The sequence below is a fragment of the Microtus pennsylvanicus genome, chromosome 1, assembly GCF_037038515.1.
Source record: "Microtus pennsylvanicus isolate mMicPen1 chromosome 1, mMicPen1.hap1, whole genome shotgun sequence".
Taxonomy (NCBI): domain Eukaryota; kingdom Metazoa; phylum Chordata; class Mammalia; order Rodentia; family Cricetidae; genus Microtus; species Microtus pennsylvanicus.
The window spans coordinates 68,072,041-68,093,191 of NC_134579.1; the positions used below are offsets into that span (position 1 = coordinate 68,072,041).

At 39.9% G+C, this 21,151-nt stretch overlaps 1 protein-coding gene across 1 annotated transcript; it reads right to left on the bottom strand.

Moving 5' to 3' along the window:
• Window positions 1-781: 781 nt before the first annotated feature.
• Window positions 782-20,219, bottom strand: Cldn16 (claudin 16). Its single transcript, XM_075955696.1, has 5 exons — window positions 20,106-20,219; window positions 9,408-9,510; window positions 5,175-5,339; window positions 1,775-1,966; window positions 782-915 (listed from the first exon to the last, which is right to left on the bottom strand). Exons 1-5 carry the CDS (start codon window positions 20,217-20,219, stop codon window positions 782-784), a joined length of 708 nt encoding a protein of 235 aa, XP_075811811.1.
• Window positions 20,220-21,151: the final 932 nt, after the last annotated feature.

Below are 21,151 nucleotides of genomic sequence, written 5' to 3' on the forward strand. Positions count from 1 at the left end.
TGAGTGAGCTTCTTAGCTGGTGAATTGTAACATGGTGCATTTTGGGTGTTCAATCCATTTTGGAGGGACTCCCTGGTCAAGTCATTATACAGCAGAACATAATTTGACCGCGCATAGGCAGATTTTGGGTGCTGTGAAAATTATCCTCTGATCTCTTGCGTTCTTGGGAAGACATCCCCCTTGACTCCAACATTAATTCAGCATTTGCCATTGACATTTCGAATGTGAAAGGGAAGTTCCCATCTGCAGCTCCCACTGGAGCCTGGTACATGAGGCTGGTATTTTCTGCTTCCATTTGAATACTATTTGAATATGGTAGATTCTGATATACAAGTTTAAATTTAGAACAATAACCTTCCTTCAAGTTACGAATTCCCTGAGAATATAAAAATTGTGCTTTGAGTCGGGGAGAGCTAAGAGCTCCTCGATCCTTTCAAAATTAGAACCTTGGACTTGTTTTAAATTGCTTTGTGTTTCTGAAGCATCATTTCACTTTAATATCACCCTGCCATAATCTCCAAAGGCAACAAAGACACTTGAAACATATTTCTACATTCTATCAGCCTTAACTCAAAATACACCGAGACTGTGGGGGAACAGTAGTGAGACTCATAGAAGATGTGACAGCAAAATTAGTAATATTTTGATTGAACCAACAAATAATACATTGAATTTTAAATGTAAATAAATGCTCCAAAATTGATCACTTGTTTTTCTTAGTTTAAATACGTTGATTGATTAATTAAACAATGTATAAACACAGATTAACATTTGGCCGATTTTACACCCTGGTGTATACAGCATACATTTTGGCTGTCTCTGTCCGAGGGGCCATGTAGGACCTCACCACGGAAGTACCTGCCGTGGAATAGCGCTTCCTCATGGCATAGGAATAGTTCCTCTCTGGTATAACATCTGTTTCAAAGAGATAAATGCAGAGAAATGAAATAAATATGATCCACTTAACTTTCAAAAATAAAAAAAAAAATCCAGTCACTTTTTTATGTTTTTCTCCAAAACAGACTAAACACACCTGCACAGACAAACACATGTTTTGTGCACACACCACACAGAGACAGATACATACACACTCCACACTCATATGCATGTACACACATACATGCACATTCAAACACACAGAGTCATATACATATACATACAGTTACACGCATGCACATTCTCTCTGTCTCTCTGTCTCTCTCTCTGTCTCTGTCTCTCTCTCTGTCTCTGTCTCTCTCTCTCTCACTCACTCACACACACACACACACACACACACACACACACACGAGTCTCAGTTGAAATTATCCAAGAATGAGGTTCTCAGTATTTCAAACTGAAGCTTAACTTTAGATTGAAAATGTGGCTGATTTTTTTTTTGCTTTGTTTTATGATGAAGATATCTTCACATTTTTTTTTTAGAAAACTAAGATCATACATTAGGTTCCCACAAAAAATATTGATTGACCCTTAGTCAAGCTCTCCATTTACCCAGAAACATTAACTTAGTTGATTTAGAGAAGCTAGGTTCGTAACAATGACCATTGTACATGAACTACTAGTGCATGTTTAGATACTGGACAGACTTGCAGCCCCGGGTTTCCTAGGCCACTAGTATCTACTCCTTGGAAATAAACCTTGAATGCTGCAATTGAGTTGTCTTTAAACAGCTGAAACTGTGAAGGGTATCAGAGCCATTTGGTCTGATGAGAGGTGTCTTCTTTGAATTGAGAAAGATGACCATAAAAGAGGAGCTCTTACTCTGCTTTGTCCTTACCTTTAAAGAAATACAAACAGAAGGTAAGGAGACCTCCAGCCAAAGAGCAACCCAAAGACCCAGCCATTCCAAGCCAGCAGGACCAGCCAAATTTATATTGGATCCCAAGAAATATATTGTGTATAATTAGAGAGGAACGCTCGACATAGACATCCACAGCATACCACACAGAACCAACAATTCCAGGGGCACCTGAAAGAAATGAGGTGGATCAGGAATAATACAGAGCATTCTCCAAATTTAAGTCACAAGGACCTGCTTATTGTTCAAAATGCATGGTGTCATCTGAAGCATTAGCATTGCTACGTGATTCATGGACAACTGAAGTCTGGACAGCTTCTACCATTGCCTTTCAGCATTTCTCTTCACAGAACAAAACGTTGAAATAAAATAACACAGTGCTCATCTGTTTCTGAAACTCTAAATGCTTGCTGGGATTTTTTTAGACGTTTCCCATTTTTTCCAAAGTTATTTTTGTACAGTCATGTATCACTTAACAGAGAAATTTGTGTGGTGGCATGCTATACACCTGAGCTACATGGCAGGTGCATGTGCCCACAAACACTTACACTCATACAAAAATATCATAGCTCATTGCTTCCGAAGCTACAGTGAACAAAACAAGTTGCAACTGAGGTCCATATCAAGAGACAACAGTGCAGGGAAAAGATGCAGCATCCATGAGTGGGAGGGGGTCTGCTAACACAGGGTACAATGCTTTACAAAAAACATGATTTTTTATTTTTAAAGTGGAAGGAGTACACTCTAAAATAATGGTAAAAATATATTAGATATAATATCTGGTAACATACTATACATTATCATCAAATACCATGTGCTATAGTTTTGTATGTTCATCAGTCCCAACACTGCCACAGCTGTATGAGTAATGCTTTATGCTGCTATGATATGACAGTTACTGCATTGCTAGGCAAAATAAATTATTAGTTCCAGTATATTCTTATGAGGCTTCCATCATATATATGACTTACCCCTGAACAAAATGCCTATGTGGCTCAGGATTATTTCATAGAAGAAAATATTTAAAACAAAATTTGAAAACAGGAAACACAGAAACACAAATAGCATGGAACATGTTTTCATTTTATGTTAATTTTCTTCTTTCTGAGACAGAATTTCTCTACACAGCCCTCACTGTCCTGGAACTGACTATGTAGATTAGACTGGCCTCAAACTCACAGAGATCCACCTGCCTCTGAGTGGTAGGATTAATGGTGTGCACCACCACACTCTAGGCCTTCTATGTTAACTTTAAATGAAAAGTATATGCCGTTAAAAAAAATTTGTGTTTCTAAAACCCTTGTCTGAAGCTCTTCCGGATACATAATCAACACCTGCATGCAAACTGTGATGTCTCAGATACAAAGCCAACAGCCACATGTAATCATGTTCTCCCAGACATGCGATCAACAATGTAACCATGCTCTCCCACATGATACACAGCCAACTTCCACCTGTAATCATGCTGTCTCAGGTACATAGTTAACACACACATGTAAACTGTGCTGTCACTGATACACAGTCAACACTCACATAATCTGTGCTGTCAATCAAACACTTTGCTGTGCTGCATAGTTTTATGTCAACTTTATACAAGCTAGATTGTTCTGAAATTGAGAAAGTGAGAAAATCATATCTGGCAGTGAGGCATTTTCTTAATTAGTGGTTGATGGGGGAGGGACCAGCGCATCATGGCTGGTGCCCCCCGTGGGCTGGTGGTTCTGAGTTCTATAAAAAAGAAAGTTGGCAAGAAAGCCATGAGGAACAAGCCAGTAAGTAACATCACTTCATGTCCTCTTCATCAGTTCCTGCCTCCAGGTTTCTGCCCTGTTTGAGTCTCTGATATGAATTCCTTCAGCAATGGACTATGATATGGAAGTAAAGCCAAATAAACGCTTTCCTCCCCTACTTGCTTTTGGTCATGGTGTTTCAGCATAACAACGGCAATCCTAACTAGGTTTCATGCTATCCCAGATACAGAGTTAACACTCACATGTAAACTGGACTATCTAAGATACACAGTCAGCATCCACATGTAAGTTGGGCTATCCCAGATACAGTCAGCATCTACATGTAAACTGGGCTATCTCAGATACAGTCAGCATCCAAGTGTAAACTGGGCTATCCCAGATACAGTCAGCATCTACATGTAAACTGTGCTATCCTAGATACAGTTAGCATCCACATGTACACCGGGCTATCCCAGATACAGTCAGCATCCAAGTGTAAACCGGGCTATCCCAGATATAGTCAGCATCCATGTGTAAACTTGGCTATCCCAGACACAGTCAGCATCCACATGTAACCTAGGCTATCCCAGATACAGTCAGCATCCACATGTAACCTAGGCTATCCCAGATATAGTCAACATCCATTGTAAGCTGGGCTATCCCAGATGCAGTCAGCATCCATGTGTAAACTGGGCTTGCCCAGACACAGTCAACTGGGCTATCCAAGATGTACAGTCAATACCTACATGTAAACTGTATCCAGTACTGTTCAATTCAGTGTGCTAGGGACAGGAAACAAACAAATCCTATTTACAAAATTAAAAAAAAAACTGCCTTTCCTTTCTAGTAATGGATGTACCATATTCCATACCATGTCAAAATGAGCCAAGAAATTACATTCCTTTTCCATTTTGACTAAAGCCTACAGATTAGCCTTCTAACAACAGACTGGCTTTAAATGCTAGTACAGGGGTTCTACTATCTGAGGTACAAATTGTATATCAAAAGTCAGGTCTAAAAGAGAAAGGTGACAAGTAAGAGACAAAACAATATGTGGAAAGGGTGTTTTGAAAAATATTTCCCCTGTGGGGAAAAAAAAGCATATCTTCCCTCCTGGAGGGTTGGTAATATTTATTTTAAACACTTTTGGGTTTATAATCCTAAGTGTTCATCCAAGCATATCAACACATAACCATTATAAAAAAGTATGTTACCATCACTTTCTATAATATTGTTACATTTACCAACAAATTGTAAAATACCTCTTCTCAAACTTCAAAACAGAATGCATGCTTTAAAAATCTATGTGTACAGCAGACTATTTCTGTACAATGCTTTCAATGCTTAGTTTTTTCAGACCTCTTAATTTGGCTATATGTTTTACTACCTAAACAGATTTCCTTCAGTAACCTGAATGTTTGTTTTATTGTTTTATAAAAAGACAAGAGTATCTAGTGACATCTTCAAAATCTTTCTAGAACAAAATTATACAGCATTAAGTTTCACTGGTATATATAAGAGCTGTCCACTGTGAGGAGGCAGGTTATGGATAGAGGTTTTTAAATGAGGAGAAATGATAAATTCCGGTAGCACAACTCAAGAAGGATCAGGGACTCACAGTCTCTGACTATAACAAACCAAGCCCGTACCTGCAATAAGTAATGTGGTCCCGGCAACAAAGCAGAGGCGGACTTTAATGTGTGGCTCATCAGGTAGGAATTTCACACAGTCAAGACCCAAGAGGAGGGTGATAAATCCAAATCCAGCAAGGATGTTCGCAGTAATCATCAGTGCTCGGGTTGCCACCAACTTCACTGGGAGAGCATGGAGTCACAGTGGAGAAAAGAAGAGACATAACTCTCACAATAATATCACAGAACGCAAGGTTAGACACAACATAAGTCCACACATAGATTTCAGAATTGGTGTTTATATAAGCTTCAATATGAGTGCTATCATTTCTCCAGTTCAAAACTGTCATGAAGCAACTGCAGTTATACAGACTTCTACATAAGAAGGGATGGGGATATGGCTCAGAGACAGAAGACTGTGCTAGTCCAGGAGACCTCATGTTTCATTCTAAATTCTAAAAACAAAGGAAATTACACCCAATAGTGTATGAACTACTGCTATGTTACCTGGATCACAGGAAAAATGAATACATTCATTCCTTTTACTTTAAACTAATTATATTTTGTTTTCATTATAATCTGAAACCTTCTTGTCTTTAAGTAGTTTTTTTCCCAATGAGGAGATAAAATTCTAGTTTATTTTTGTGGAAATACAGTCAATTTTCCCTGTCCAAAATTTTAAGATGTGTATAATGTACCTGCAGAAAAAATAAATAAATAAATCAAAGCATGAAATTTCCTCTTACATTATCAGGAGGTAAATATACCCTATATGTGTCCTTATATTATTATGATGGTTTCTACCAACGGTCCCCATGACAGGATCTGGAATTGCCTAGGAGACAAGTCTCCAGAAATATTTCTGAGGGATTATTTTGCCTCTAGGCCTGCCTGCAAAGGATTCATCAATAAAGTTAATTAAGATGGAAAAACATCTATCCAAAAGGTGTGCAGCACCATTTCCTGGGCTTGGGTCATGGGCTACAGAAGAAGAATGAAGTGAACTGACCACAGCATTCACCCTACTTTGCATCACAACTATGAGTGTAATGGGACCAGCTTCCTCAAGTCCCTGTCACCTCAGCTTCCCTGCCTCAAAACTAAAAGAAAGACTAAGAGAAGTCTAAGTTTTATAAGCTAGATTGCTTATTGCCCTTTATTTCAACACACCTTCTTGATTATCTGTGGCATATTTAAGTGGCTCTCCAACTAATGAGAAAACTTTGGCCCATACAAGGCCCTTAATGGCATTAGGATGGATACTCTGACTTCTTCCACATCTACATGGGCCCAGGTTTCCTCTTTCTCTAAAGCCTCTCCCATTTTCTGTTCCATACATAGAGTCTCTGTGAAACTCTAGGACTTGAGCCCACATTCAGTCTGGTTCCAGGAGGACAGATGTGCAAGCAAAGTGTTCAGGCTAGCTATAGAAAAATTGCATTTGAAGGAGATTGAGTTCTGGCTACCAGAAGAGAGTTAACATTCTTATATGGGGTTGTTCAAACTATCTTTATGAAGAGAAGTCCCTCAAGACAAGTGCCCATCTAGGGTCACACACCAGGTATAGGTGGACAGCGCAAATTGCAAGAGTTAACCAGCTCAGATCTATGAATTTAGGAGAAACTGAGGGGACCAGGACCTTCTTGCTTTCATTGTTTCCTTTGAGAAGTCAGGTGTAATTCTGATAGGTCTGCCTTTATATGTTACTTGGCCTTTTTCTTTTGCAACCCTTAATATTCTTTCTTTATTCTGTATGTTTAATGTTTTGATTTATTATATGACAGGGGGACTTTCTTTTTTGATCCAGTCTATTTGGTGTTCTATAAGCTTCTTGTATCTTCATATGCATATCTTTCTTTAGGTTGGGAAAGTTTTCTTCTATGGAGATATTTTCTGTGCTTTTGAGTTGGACTTCTTTTATCTTTATTATTTTTCGGTTTACTCTTTCATGGTGTCCCATATTTCCTGGATATTTTGTGTTAAGCTTTTGTTAGATTTAATGTTTTTTTTTTTTACCAATGAGTCTATTTCCTCTATTGTATTTTTAGTGCTTGAGATTCTTTCTTCCATCTCTTGTATTCTGCTGTTTATGCTTGCATTTGCGGTTCCTGATCATTTTTCTCATAATTTCCATTTCTATAATTCCCCTGGTTTGTGTTTTCTTTATTGTCAAGTCTTGAATAGTTTCTTTAATCTGTTTTATTGCTTTTTCTTGGTTTCTTTAAGGAGTTTTTGATTTCCAATTTTTTGTTTGTATTTTTCTCTGTTTCTTTGAGGGAATTTTTCATTTCCTCTTTTAGAGGCTCAAACATTCTCCTACAGTTACTTTTTAGGTCATTTTCATCTGCTTCATCAATATTTGGTTGCTCATGTCTTGCTGTTGTAGGGACACTAGTTTTTATTAGTGTCACATTGCTCTTTATGGTATTGAATATGTTCTTTTCTTGTCTACCTATATTTACCTTTGATTGGTGTATTTTGGGCTGTGTGTCTAGTAATCAATCTTCCAGGTGGATCCAAGGCTCAAATGGTGGCTTTTCATGATACAGTCAGGGCCATAGTTACAGTTACCCTGGAGGTCACTTGATGTTCCCAGAGGTTTCTCAGTGCACTCAGGGGTTTGCTCTGCAATCCAAGGGTTCTTTTGAACTTGATACCATGGAAGTTGCTTGCTTGGGGCTGCTCCCGCTAAACTCACTCCCTTGGGTCTGCTTTGGCAGAGGTCACTGCCTCAAGCCTGCTACAGTGAGGTCTCTGGCTTGGGTCTGTTCCCTCAGTGGTGACTCCCTTGTACACAGGCTCCTGTGGAGTTCGTTGCCGCTGGCCTGCTCCAGCAGAAGTCACTAGCTCAGGCCTGCTCTTTGGGGGTTGCTGCCTTGGGCCTGTTTTGGCAGAAGTCTGAATAAATGGGTTTGTTTCCTACCCTGAAGACCTGAGTTGAAGCCCCCCGAAGCCCAGAAAGAAGGAATAAACTAACTCTCTGACCTTCACAACTGCACCATGGAATGTTCATGCCCCCACCCCCCACACACAAACATAAGTTTATAGTAAATAAGAAAATAAATAAATAGGATGGTAAACAAATAATTAAGAAAATAAAAAAATTATGTTTGTCTTGTTGGCTTTGTCTATGCATTGCATTTCTGGAATAGGTTGAAAGTCTGTTATAAGCTTCTAGTCATCAAATCATGTTGGTTATTTTTCTGTGTGTGCATGCATGTGTATTTGTGTGTCTGTCTGTCTATGTAGATATAACTAGCTGAATATAGGATGAAATGTAATAAAATGGCTTTCTAAATTATGGCAAAAATATTTCTGACACCTAACTCTCAAAATACAGATGAAGTTTTTTGTTGTTGTGGTTTTGTTTGTTTGTTTTTTTGTTTTTGAAAAATGCTCTGCTTAAGTGTTTTATCCTGCACTGAAATAAACGTCTGGGGTAAAATAGCATACACAATACCCTCTTTTCATTTACCTTTTCGTGGGGCACTACCAGCCATTATTGTCTCTGAAAGACTAATAACACTTTCCTTTAGTTGCAGGTCTGGTATTTCTTGACGAGGTTCAAAGTCCTAAGTAAATAAGTCACTGCCTTGGAGAAGGATTGAGGACATCAACAATGGATTGTTAATTTAAAAGATTGCTTTATTTATGTAAACATGGCCCTGCAAATATTGAGGTAGGATTTAGAGTTAAAAGAAAGTAAGATGAAAGAATTGACTCCAACATGGAGGGTGATGATCCTCTCACGTACTGGTGTTCTCATGTACCAATTCCATATCCTCTGTCTGTCTTTGATGCTATCTCTCTGCATCTCATACTCTATCTTCTCAATTTTCAATTGAGAAAAGAAAACCCAATAAGCGTTCTACTTGAGCTAAGTCATAGTTGAAATATATCTATGAATGTTATTCATCTAGATTGTCAACTCTAATCATAAAATTCACAGCACCCAAAGGAAAAGTTTCAACTATTAAAATATTTACTGTAAGCCTACTGTATCTTAGGCATTGTGCCAGGTCCCTTATTACATAGTTTAGACAATATTTTCACCATAAAGGATTCTACAAACTCAAGGGGAAAGGTGAAATATTATAAACGTTTCAATTCACATTTCAAAAATGACACCCATTTCTAATTGCCAATATTTCAAATTGGAGCATTAATACCATACAACAATAAGAAAAACCAAATAAAAATTTGAGCTCAGCATCCCTTTCTGGCAAACAAGAAGGTTGGTAGTATACATACAGGAATGTTCTGCATAGATTGAGTCATACTCATCACAGGTGCGAATCCCATCAAAAGCATTTGTGACGCACTCCCACCAGAGGCCTCGGCATTGTGTGCTCACCTGGAGGTGAGAAAAAACACTGTGTGAAACAACATGAAGCCAACTTCATTTCCTCTTGGTCAAATGGAAGCTCAGTTATCCTATTTGCTAGGTAAGTACAGTGGTTACTGGCATGATTAGAATTCTATTTATGACTGAGTGATGGTGGCACATGCCTTTAATCCCAGCACTTGGGAGGCAGAGATAGGTGGATCCCTGTGAATTCCAGGCCAGCCTGGTCTACAAAAGCTAGTTCCAGGACAGCTAGAACTGTTAAACCAAGAAATCCTGTCAAAAAAAAAAGAGAAAGAAATCTATTTATATAAAGCAATGCATGTTAGGAAAGTTTCTCTTAAACAATAACAATTAGACAAATAAAGGCTTTCAGGGCCAAGAAATGAATTTACTTCCTGATAAGAGGGGGTTTGTGGAGAAATAAATCATGGATGAAAGGACTAAAACCAGAACTAAATCTATTCTTCTGTCTTTGAGTCATGCTTTAACCTAAAGACAATCCATTTCACTTCCATGTCCTAACATTTACTCATAAATAAATCTATAAAACAATAGATGGGAATGTTAATGTCTCAAGTCTATCAGTAATGCACACTAATTCATCTTCATTACAGGCATTGACTTTCATGAAGAAAGATGCTGTTTTATATGAGGTTCATAAATTTAAAATTAGCAAAGAAAACCAATAAATGATTAAGGCAACAATAAATGACTGAGAATCCCTGATCATCTTCCTGGCTGTTACACTGACATATTACAAATGTTTAAGCTATGGCATGAATATAAAGGAACTGAGGAGTAATCTAATATAATTTGACAGCTGCACACCACTTTTCCTCAGAATTGGCCTGCAGATGATAATGTCCACTTAGAGCAAAGCAGTCCCAGTGCCCTCACACTCTGATCCTTTATTGGTGGACTGGAAGTCACCATAAACTTTAACCAAAACAATGGTAAACATCTCAGCAGACAGCAGCTTCAAGTATTCTTGACAGAGCTCATGAATATGGAGCAGGGACAACATGATTGTTTCTTCAGATTCAATAACATATCCTATTACCTTGAAAATCTAAAGCTAGCCTAGAAAACGTTGAAAGTTACTGTGGAAAGTCACATTTTAAACCCCATCCCCAAAGAATAAATAACAAAGGGAGGGGTGTTGAAATGGTAACCATGGGAAGGGAAAGGACAGAAAAACATTTTCCAAAAAAAAAAAGAAAAGAAAATCACATTGACGTGAGCATAGTGACACGGTAACATGAGCACTCTGAAACCCTCGCCCGTGTTCTGCGTGGGACTTGACAAACCTCTGCCGATACTCCCATTATTGCTTTCTGTGTAAAATATTTATAATTGGCGGTGATTAACAATCATATTGAGTTCATACTTTGAAGGATCTGCTGTTGAAGTATATTATCATGTAATTTGTTTCTTAAAGAGCATTAATGAAATATTTACAAATAAGGAGAAACAAGGAAGGAAAAATACTGTAACAATTTAGTCAACAATAATACAGGAGACAAGCTGCAACTGAACCGCAGGTGTGTATAATTCCAAGCCTTGCTTGTGGTATACTTACAACATAACTATGTCAAAGCTAAGGTATCCAGTACTTGGTATTTGAGTGTTGAGGACAGCCTTTGGTGAAGTGGCCCTTATGTGGGACCTCACAAAGGTATAAAAATCTGATTTGTTATCCCATGCCCACTCTCCTCCCCCCCTTGAGTCTCTGACTATGCCAAGCCAAGCCAGAGCAAGACAGCATGTGAGATCCCTCCTCTTCCTTTTAAGAGATCGTGTCCACAGACAGAAGCTCTGTCCTAAGGCAGGTACTCCAAAATTGGTAGTGGAAAGACTTCACACAACATGGACCTAACTTGATTCTCATGCCAAGGCTCTCATTCTTCAAATCACCACTTGGGCAGCCTGTCCCTACAATGCTCTAGATTTTATGAAAGGTCATCTGACTTAGAGAACACAGAGGTCAAGGGTCTAATGAAGAAAATCCGTCTTGAACAACCCTGATACAACGATTTCTAAAGAAAGAGATGTACAAATACATGTATATGAGCATAAGCTTTAAGTACAAACTGACGCTTTTAATAGCTATGTTGTAATCTTGGGTTAAAATCTTCTATGTTTTGAATTTCAATTTCCTCACCCGTACAAGGGAAATAATGACAAGGTTGTTCAAAGCATTAAAAATCAGGAGCTGGAGAGATGCCTCGAGGTTTAGGAGCACTGGCTGCTCCTCCAGAGGTACTGAGTTCAAATCCCAGCAAACACACGGCGGCTCACAATCATCTATAATGGTATATGATGCCTTCTTATTGTATAAGACATACATTTAGATAGAGTATTCATATATATATATAAAAGTAAATATTTTAAAATCAAACTTAAAAAACTATTAAAAATTACTAATCCATAGTATAAATTATTAGTGCAAATAAAAATGGTAGTGAATTTCTAACACTGTGAATTAAGCCATGGCTATATTGGGTTTCACTGAAAATGATGACAGTAAAAAATGTTAGATATAATAGAATGAATGGCAGCCTTCCAAAAGATTCAACCGTGACTATGACTGTGGCCCTGATTGCAGATATAGCTGAAATAAAGGCCTGAAAAGAAGATGTCACATTGAATTGTACGGACAGAGTCTGAACTAATGGATAATGGTGTCTTTATCGTATGTTCACAAATGGAAGGCACAGGCAGAAAGGAAGGAGGCAACAGGAACACCGAATGACGGCAGCCACACCATACAAGTCACGGACAACTCATAGCCATTATAATCTGAAAATATTCAGAGCAAGTCTCCCTGGAGCATCAGAGGCAATGAGTGAAGCTTTGCAAGGATCTTGATTGTAAAGTTTGGGCCTTCAGGACAATGCGAGATTAATTTCCTCACGGTCATTTGTTATGGCAGCCTCGGGAAACTGATATAGTTGGGTACATACATACTGACACACAAGACTCTGAAGGAAAGTAGGCTTGTTAGTGTCCACGTCCTCAGTCTCTCGGCTCACAGGTTTGGGTTATTATAACTTAAATGGCACACTAAGGATATGCAGGCATTGTTCTGTAAGCAAACAGTGAATTTTCACATTTTTCTTTTTTTTAACATTTTTATTTTATTTTTTTAATTTATTTATTTATTAAAGATTTCTGTCTCTTCCCCGCCACCACCTCCCATTTCCCTCCCCCTCCCCCAATTAAGTCCCCCCCAGCCCGAAAAGCAATCAGGGTTCCCTGTCCTGTGGGAAGTCCAAGGAACCCCCACTTCCACATTTTTCTACTGTCTAAATCAACTGGGAAAACATCCTTGCTACACTATACACGGCTACTCCTGCTATACAGGGTGTAACTCACACACCATCCTTACTACTAAGGGAATTCAGCTATAATCCAGTACTGGTGTCAATTTCAAGGCTATTGATCATTTACCCGCCATGAGCATATTTCGAGAAGCAATGAGGTCATTAGAGGAAGCAAGGAATCCAGTTTCATTAGGCATTAATGCTAGGGGCACACCATTAAATCCCTTGGCATTCGCACTCGGGTAAGAGACGTGAGAATGGGGGCCATAATTAACTAAACTTCTGTGTTAATACAGCACTTACTGCAGACACCCTTAAAGGTGCCTTTTTACACAAAATACAAGGTTAAAAGACTTTTATGCTATCATTTTAGGAAAGCCCTCCTTGCTACAGTCCATCGCTTTCACTGCCTGTGAAAAAATGACTTATTGGGAACTGTTTTACGAGGTAAGCCAACAGAAGTCCTCGAAAGCCTTAAAACAAGGTTCTTTAAAAGCTAACTAGTGCTTAAATGGTGTAGCTAACCTTTCTTACAGGGCAAACACTATAAAATTGGAACTAAGAACTTTAATCTCGCGAGGTCATTTGAAATTGACAATTCGAATTTTGATCTTATTCCTTTGAACATGCAATCGACATGTTTAGAAATAACCCAGACAGCAATGCTGAAGGGATGTATGTTTCAGTGACGTCACTGCTCCCCAGAGTGAGATGTGGATCATTTCCCACACCAGGAGATGAAGTTCTCCAAAGCATCCACAAAACAGAAGCCAAAGCACATCTCCCGACAGCTCGCCACTACTCAACGTGGAGAGATGCACAAACAACCAGAAACTTGACTTCTCTTGCCCACTTGGTCAACTTCATCTCCCAACCTCGTTGTGGATGACAACATTCAGCAAAAGTGAGTGGCTGCTTGCATCTAAGTGGAGTTGTTCTCATCGTGTTCCTGCAAAGTCCATTTCACACACCCACAGTGGCTTTGCCTGGCTCCTCAGTACATTCAACTATTCAAACTTGGTCACTACTGAAATGGTGCTCCTTTCTCTCCACTTGTCAAATTTCTACTAGGAATTCAAGCCCCACCCCTTCAAAAACGTTCCTTTTTCTATAAGGCATCCCCTATGCTCTTTCTAGCTGGATTTTATCTCCTCCTTCTCTGTGATTCCACAGGAATTTATAATGCCATGTTCTAATCTGTATCACTGAACGCTTGTTGTGTGCTCACTGGCAAGTCAACTAAAGCTGGGAATGGAGCAACAGCAGTGTACATGTGGCTCCTTATTTTCCCGCTTCTTGGTGTACAACAGATGCTCCATAGATATTTACAGAGAAAAAAGGCTATCGATTATTGTCAACGCACACAAATGCATGTTAACTCTGCTTTGACATCTGAAGTCCAAAGCGGTCAGTGCTAAACAATGCACTTTTTACTTCCTAAGTACATATGTTCAGTTGTTAATTCATTTTTTCTTTTGGTTTGATGCAACAGAGACTCAGTGAGTAGCATAAGCTGTCCTAGAACTTGCAGGGATCCTCCTGTCTCACACTCTTGAGTTCCGGAATTACAAAGATGGATCACCGCATAAATGCACATAAAACAAAAGTAAGCAATTTATTTTTTCTTAAAAACATTTTCCTTCATTCTCTCAGTAATATGCTACATTTTGTAACACATTCTCCCTGAGTTCATGTATACAAATGCATCCTAAGTTCATATAATGTGGACCTCATTGCAGGAGGAAATCATGAGCTGCACAAGAGTCCATGCATAGTCCCAAAAGTCTCCTAAAAGAACTTGAAACCGAACAGGAGGAAAAACTGGTAAACTGGTCTATAGATATAATATAATAATTTTAATACATACTTTATGTCTGGAAGAATTATAGCATCAGTAAGGCAAGTAGAAATCCCAGGAGAAAACCTGATTATGAGGATGAAATAAATTCTAATGTGAGCAATATTCCTTTGAAGTAATAAAAATTTAGTCATAATGGTGCTCAGAATATAGCGATTTCCAGGAAATAATTAACAAAAAATTAACTGGAAATTGAATCATCCTATATAAACATTTTTCCCCTCCTGGTAATGAGGGGACCAGCAACTTTCTTAAGAAAGTATTGTTTCTACCCCTGTAAGAAAATAAATAAATACACATCCTACAAGATAGTTAGCATCATAATAATGTGATTAATCCTCCTAACCCTTGTCCATTGTGAGCATTCGCTGGTAGATAGATAACTTCTGTTATGGCACCCCATTGTCTGCCTTGCTCCTCAAGTAAAACAATAATCAGTCATAAGTATGAAGCTGGGCAAATCACTGCCCAGAGAAATAAACAGCATTAGTCTAAGAGAATCAATAGAAGAAATGAGGCCAGAGCTTCATTCTTCAATCTCTCAGTTCAGTGGGCATTACACAAAATGTCATCTCCTCCCCCAGAACCAGACAAAACAATGAACTATAAATTAATCATAATATATCTGACATTTATCGGCTGATTTGTGTTTACCTGATGCTGTGGTAAATACTTTGTAATCCATGGACTCATTTAATTCTCATAAGAAGCTATGTCAAAGGAGTTACCATTCTCCTAGTATAGGGGAGACAAAGGGAATTTAACCTGGGTACCTCTGGCATTGGGTATAGTCGTTATTATATACTTCCCCACTGAAGAATTGTTTCGGCCACCATGCTAAGCTAAGCCAGAAAAAAATACAGTGTTGTAGGGAGCATGTTCTTTGACTTCAGTGTAGAAATTCATATTTCCATTTGAACACTGTGTGAGTGACCCCATAATCAAGGCAGTGACTTCAAGTTGCTAAGGTGAATTTCAGCCTGGCTTCTTTCTTCCCATTACATTCTCTAACAGAGGCAGTCAGTCCCCAATCCCATCCATCTTTGAGTTTCCTACATCTTTCCATGTTGTTCTACACCAACTACCAATATTATTTACATAACTATTGTTTTTCTCCTGATTTTTGCAAATATCCTCTAAATGGTCTCTTCATAGCCCCTTTGGCCCCTTGAACCATCTGCCAGGAGCAGCCAGACAAGCTGATATTTCTAAAAGGCATCTATGTATCTGCCTACAGTGGGGCATTATTGTCTTTGGCACTGGACCTATATTTTACATACCACTTTAAGACTTTGATTACCTTGCCCTATAATTTACTGTCTACATCAGGAAATGTGAACAATACAGCAAACATACAACACTCTCACACTGATAGCTCTGTGCATTCCATTTGTTCAGCTAGGACACTCTCTGCGTCTCCTCCTTCTCTTGCTTTTCCTGCCCTACTTTAGAGGTAACTTGCAGGAAGACTCCTCTGATTAGCCAAAACAGTGCATGGTGTTCACTTACAGTTGCTCATCATCAAATATAGGACTTGTCACACTGAACTGTAACAGTCTGTGTCCCTGACTATACTGAGAATCGCCTACAGGTGCTTCAGAGAGCACAAGCCTGGTGACCAGACACCTGCTGTAGTGAGAGCCAAGCTGTAGATGCTGAGGATTCTTTGTGGGATGAGAGAAGATAGGAAGAACATGAAGACCAAATGAAAGGGAAGAGATGAAAGAGAAGGATAAGAAAGGTAAAGGAAAGAAATGAGGAAAAGAGGGAGGAGGGAAGAGAAAAAAAATCAAAGGATGTGGGGGAGATATTGAGGACAGGGCTGTGGAAGGTAGGAAATGAGAAATGAATATATGGAATAGAGTAAAGTTAGAGACCATTCACAGCAAACTCCCAATGGAAGGTTTTTATGTTTTCGTTTTTTTTTTTAATTGAGAAAAGGAAAAAAAAGTTTCCCCCTCCTCCCAGCCTCCCATTTCCCTCCCCCTCCTCCCACCCTTCTGCCCCTCTCCCCACTCCTTTCCCCTTCCCTCTCCAGTCCAGAGAGCAGTCAGGGTTCCCTGCCCTGTGGAAAGTCCAAGGTCCTCCCCCCTCCGTCCATGTCTAGGAAGGTGAACATCCAAACTGGCTAGTCTCCCACAAAGCCAGAACATGAAGTAGGATCAAAACCCCATGCCATTGTCCTTGGCTTCTCATCAGCCCTCATTTTTCGCCATGTTCAGAGAGTCCGGTTTCGTCCCATGCTTTTTCAGTCATAGTCCAGCTGGCCTTGGTGAGCTCCCAGTAGATCAGCCCCACTGTCTCAGTGGGTGGGTGCACCCCTCGTGGTCCTGACTTCCTTGCTCATCTTCTCCCTCCTTCCGAATATCTTTGGTCCCATTTAACTAACCATTGATTGCTCAGGGATTGCAGACAGTCAGGGAATCCAGACGTTAAGAAAAAGGTGACAAAAGGACCATGGAATTCAACCCCATCTTATATTTGAGAGAAGAGAACAAAAGACAAATGGTGTGATTTCCCTATGAGAAGGCAGCTAATAGGCGCTAGACACTGAGTGACCACAGGCTTACAAAACCTTCCACCCCGTCTCTTCAGCCCCCAAATCTTCCCAGGAACAGCAGACTTAAGGATTTAGTGAGGGCAGAGAGTGGCTCAGCCCCGTGATAGGGCTATGCCCACTGTTCTTCCTGGGTGCTGTTTCTTTTTTTCCTGGTTCTTTTACTAAATAAAAAGAATTTCCCCTTTCAAGGAGGGTATACCATACATAGTAAAACCAAAGAATATCTTTCTTCGTGCCTTTCTTTGTGCCTCCTCTTTTGACTTACATCCTTTCACAAGCCCAGGACTTGTCCCCATTCTGTATTTTTGCCACACTGTCCTGTTATCCAAAGCCCCTGCTGCCGCTTCTCACCTTGGAAATCGCATCATTTGCAGGCTTAGGTTGAGAGCCTGTTCTTGCATAAGACCCATTTCAATGTGCCTAATGGGGAGTGACAGCTTTATCAACTCTGCTCCAGTGCTATTGTGCTCATTTGCTCCTCAAATATGAACTGATCCGTGTCATTTGTTCTAGTTCATGCTTATCTTTTTTTCCCACCTGCGCTCAGTGTCCCTCCCTGAAAGGCAAGATGCGTTCCTGCTTTATTGTCGCCTCTTTTAGTATCATAGGCACAACACTTCTTCACGACACACAATTTATGAACTTGCCAAGTTGAACTAAACCGTAGAACCAATTTTCCAACCCACATGTTTATACGAACAAAGTCATGAGCCGGAATACTTCGTCTGCCTCTTCGAATGTTTTCATTTACATATTTTTATCACACTTACTTCCCCCCTCACCAACAACTGCTTAAAGAAAGTGAAACGCTAGTGTGGACTAGTGGTGGCAGGCAAAAGAGAGAACAGCTACATGGGTCAATGATGGCCAGAACCTTTACACTTTTGCAAAAAAGAATCAATTTTGTTCCGGTCAATTAAAGAAAATATTAAGAGAGATTGATGGCCCTTTAAAAATATGGACAGATGGTGATCGTTTAAAAAAAAAAGTGGAGGCTACTTTGTACAAGGTACTTATCAAAAGTAGACTCTTTGGAGAACACATTTCGCTGAGAGGAAAAAGATGTTAAGAAACTATCAACTCTTTCAAGGTTGGGATTTACTTAAAACGAATAATCTGGACTGCTCATCGCATTCATTTGAACTGGTGATAATCTTGTACCATGTGGCTGACAGATGGATTGTCAAAATAAAATCAAAGGGAGATTCTGCTGCAGTGCCAGGGTTCCTGCCTCCCTCTCAGCAAGCCCGACTTCTTAAAACTCTATTTCTTAACGGAGACGGTGAACAACTCTCTCACTGGGAGCCAAAATACTTTCAAACTGCTTTAGAAAATATTTAACCAATGGCTTTGGATGGGATTTTACATATTTTAAAAGCATTTTTTAAAACTCAATTTAAAGTGTGCTCAAGTGCAACATATTTCTCTATTGATCACCCCTGACTGGCAGCCTGAATAATGACAAACTAATAGAAGCCGGGTGTTTGATCCGCACTCTCCCCTGAGCAGTGTCCAAAGGGCACAGTTTTTTCTTCATTACTGTGCAAATGCACTGTAGCCCAGCTCTCCCTGCAAAGCGGACAACCCAGAGGACTTCCATGTTACAACAGTTTTTAGAAACAAGCTCTCGGCTTTTAAGGAGGCATTGACAACAGCACTGGTTTTGAAATATCCCATAGAAATCAGAAGAAATTTAAACACACAAACACACAATGAAAAAGGTTTCACAACAACATAGAAAAAAATTGTGAGTTTCACTAACTCCAACTTGAGAGTCTAGTAAACAGAATCAGAATAGAAACATATCTGTCCCCCATCACCCAATCTTCCGTAGCCTTCATAGACATGACGCTACAGTACTGGTAGGTGCAGACCATTCCCCAGGGTACACAGAAAAAAAAAGAAGACAGATTAACCCTTTACTCTTCTGAGTTCCCCAATTCATGAGGTGTATCTGACCTGAATTCTCCTCAGCACTATTAAGGAAAAGCATGGAAGGTTGAAGATTTGAATTCTGTTCAACTCTGCCCATAACCCTGTTATACTACAGGAAAAAAAAAATCTGAACTTTGCTTCTTTTCCAGTGAGAAAAATATCAGATTCCCAAGTTTAAGTTCGCCCAGCCATCTCACTCCTAAGCAGTAGTACGTGCTATGTAACCATGTTTAAGTGAAGTTCTTAAGTCCATGTCTGTTTCTGAGCACTGAGATGCTCTGGGAAGACCGTTACCCTGAGGGTCTTCTCCTCTGAAAGTATCTCTTCCCCATGCTATACCAACTAAGTAGGTTTTATACCCCTTGAGTTCACTTTCCCAAAGGCCTGAGATTATTAGCTCTTTTTCAAAAGAATTTTCACAGAGTTAGCTTGTTCAACACTTCAGGTAATTAGCTTTGCAATGTCTCTCTCAGAACTCTGAATTCTGCCATCAAGATTGACACATGTATCTTAAGATAAAATAAAAAAGGCTGTGACTGTCCCAGTGCTCAGCTTGGTATATAAAAAAGGGAGGGGTGGAGGATTCTGTGGCAGACATTACATAGGTAGGTAGAGAGAGAGAGAGAGAGAGAGAGAGAGAGAGAGAGAGAGAGAGAGAGAGAGAGATTATGACTTGTGAAAAGGTACCCTTAGGAGAACAGATGGATTATTTAGTTACCTCATTTGTGAAATGGGGCAGGAGTACTTACTGCCTAACCACTTAGTGCCAGGGTTAAACAAGCTAAGAGTGTTAAGACTCATTAAGGATCAGTTTACTCTTTCTGGCTATCTTTGCTTGCATTCATCCTGTGAAACACCTTGGTTTGTGTGTGGCCATAAGGCCGACAGACATTTTAGATCCAGATCAAGAGAACTGGCTGCTTACCTCCAGAGAGTCATCAGCGTTCACCATCCAACAGTCGGTCCAGGTTGCCACAATCAAAAACGCAGTGGAGCAAAGGGCCAAGGAGCAGGCAACATACTGAAGAAGATCCCTCATGGCAGCCAGCAGACAGGGAAGGGACGCATGAGTAGATGCCGGCCCACTGGAATGCTTCGGATGCTATTGGCCTCTAATGCCAGTACCTAGGGATGAGAGCGCCCAGGCTTTTACTGTTCCTCACCCCTCTTGTAAGCACCTTAAACTGCAGAAAGACTTGTGCAAACAGGTTGTAATCGAGCGAGGGTCCTGGAGGTCACTATCCAGCAGCCACGCTGCCAATCAGAAGCCAGGGCAGGGGAAGAGCTGAGCACATTGTGCATGGAAGAAGGAGCCGTGGCTGTGGGCTAACTTGAACCTGTGGTCACAAAACCCTGTGGCTGTGCCAAGATGGAGGACGGAGGATGGATTCCAGGCAGGGCTGGAGCCTGTAAACTGATCTTACTCAGCCTCTTGGGAGAGGGAGCTATTCTCCTCCCCCTTAGGAGGTGGCTATACGGTTGACCGACTGCAGTTTTATTGTCAGACTATTTTAATATTCCCCGACTGCCTTAGACAGACAAGTCACCAGAGAAAATATGCTAAGCAGGTACTAGCTCAAGCGAGTTCACATTCCAAAGTCTTGGGTAGAACACTTGGCAGGAGGCAAGGCCCAAGGACCCTGAGCTTTCAGGTCAGGGCTGAGAACTAATGTGCATCTGTGAATCATTGTTTTATCTTTATTGATACACGGTGTTTAGACACACTTATCGAGAAGAGCGTGGTTTTTTTGCTTGCCAGTTAAATAAAACCCCAAGTTCCTACAGAAAACAAAAAGTCAGTGAATTTCAATGGTACCCAAATGTGTGGCAAATACAAAATACAAAATTGTATTTAATTATTTCCTTTCTTAATGCAAGATATGGTCTTCATGAGTGTGTGTGTGTGTGTGTGTGTGTGTGTGTGTGTGTGTATGTTCAGCTGGCTTACTGTACTAATGTAAAATATATTCA